General features: G+C 45.3%; 1 protein-coding gene across 1 annotated transcript in view; it reads left to right on the top strand.

Annotated features, from left to right (window-relative positions):
* Positions 1 to 1,091, top strand: part of LOC101848509 (protocadherin-11 X-linked) — a 74,576-nt gene that overhangs the window by 66,741 nt on the left and 6,744 nt on the right. The window contains exon 3 of the mRNA XM_035969070.1: positions 514 to 741. Within this exon, the coding sequence (XP_035824963.1) occupies positions 514 to 741 (228 nt within the window). The remainder of the gene's footprint in view (positions 1 to 513; positions 742 to 1,091) is intronic.

Here is a 1,091-nt window from a genome sequence, read left to right as displayed (position 1 = left end):
ATAATAATAATAATAATAGAGAGCATTTGTATAGCGCATATCCCCGCTCAACAGCAGGCTCTATGCCCTTTACACTATATTATATACTGTTTTACATGTACTACATTTTTTTTAAAGGGGAGGGGGTGGGGAGGTTATATTGGGACGTTACAGTCAGAAGAGATGCCAAATCACTAAAATGTTACTCGAACAAACATTACTTTTTTCCCCCTTCACCTAGCTTTTGTAGCCCAAAAGCCCCGTTTCTCAATTTATAACATAGGGCCAGTATATTTGACTATGACAATGACAATTTTTATTCATCTCGCAGGGAGAAGTTAGTCGTTAAGAATGGCAGTAGACGTTACAAAAGTTATACCTAAAGGTGCACTCACGCGCAAGCACAACATGTTAGAACGTTGTCCTCTGAAATCGATTTAAATGTTCGGCTAGGCGCTTTAATTCGCCTCCTATGATCTAAATTGTGTCGTTGGGGACGTTAAAACAGCTGCATTAATTATTATTTTTCCACAGGCGGAGGTCGGAGCTGTGGTGGGCCAGGTGAACGCCTCGGACGCCGACAAGGGCATGAACTCTGCCGTGACGTACCAGTTCAGCCCCACCAGGAGCTCCGGTATGAGCAATCTCTTCTACATCGATTCCCACAGTGGAGAGATCAAGGTCAAGAGCCCGCTCCAGTACGAGGCGGGAAAAAGTTTTGAGACGATCGTCATCGCCAGTGACAGAGGGAACCCGCCGAGGGTGAGAGCGGTTGTTGTTGTTGTTTATTTGTTTGTTTTAGTAGAGGTTTTACGGCGCTCGCAACTGTATACGGTCATATGAGCGCCAAGGGGTGGATGTCAACAGAGAAGCCCTTACAGAAAACCTCTAGCTTGAACAGCACAAAGTCTGCTTCGACTATTAAGGCACCCCGGAAGTAGGGGGTCACAAGAGTTTGACAAACATACAAAAGAAGTGGAGCAGTTCAGGCACTGTTATGGGCATGACATTGATGAATCAGCTCATTTACAATTACGATTCTACTGTGTATAAGAACATGGTTAATGTCCGCCTAAAGACACTTCAGTCAGTAGCACCGTCCCCGGGGGGGG

Source organism: Aplysia californica, unplaced genomic scaffold, assembly GCF_000002075.1.
Source record: "Aplysia californica isolate F4 #8 unplaced genomic scaffold, AplCal3.0 scaffold00112, whole genome shotgun sequence".
Classification (NCBI taxonomy): Eukaryota; Metazoa; Mollusca; class Gastropoda; order Aplysiida; family Aplysiidae; genus Aplysia; species Aplysia californica.
This window is presented reverse-complemented; position numbering and strand designations above follow the sequence as displayed.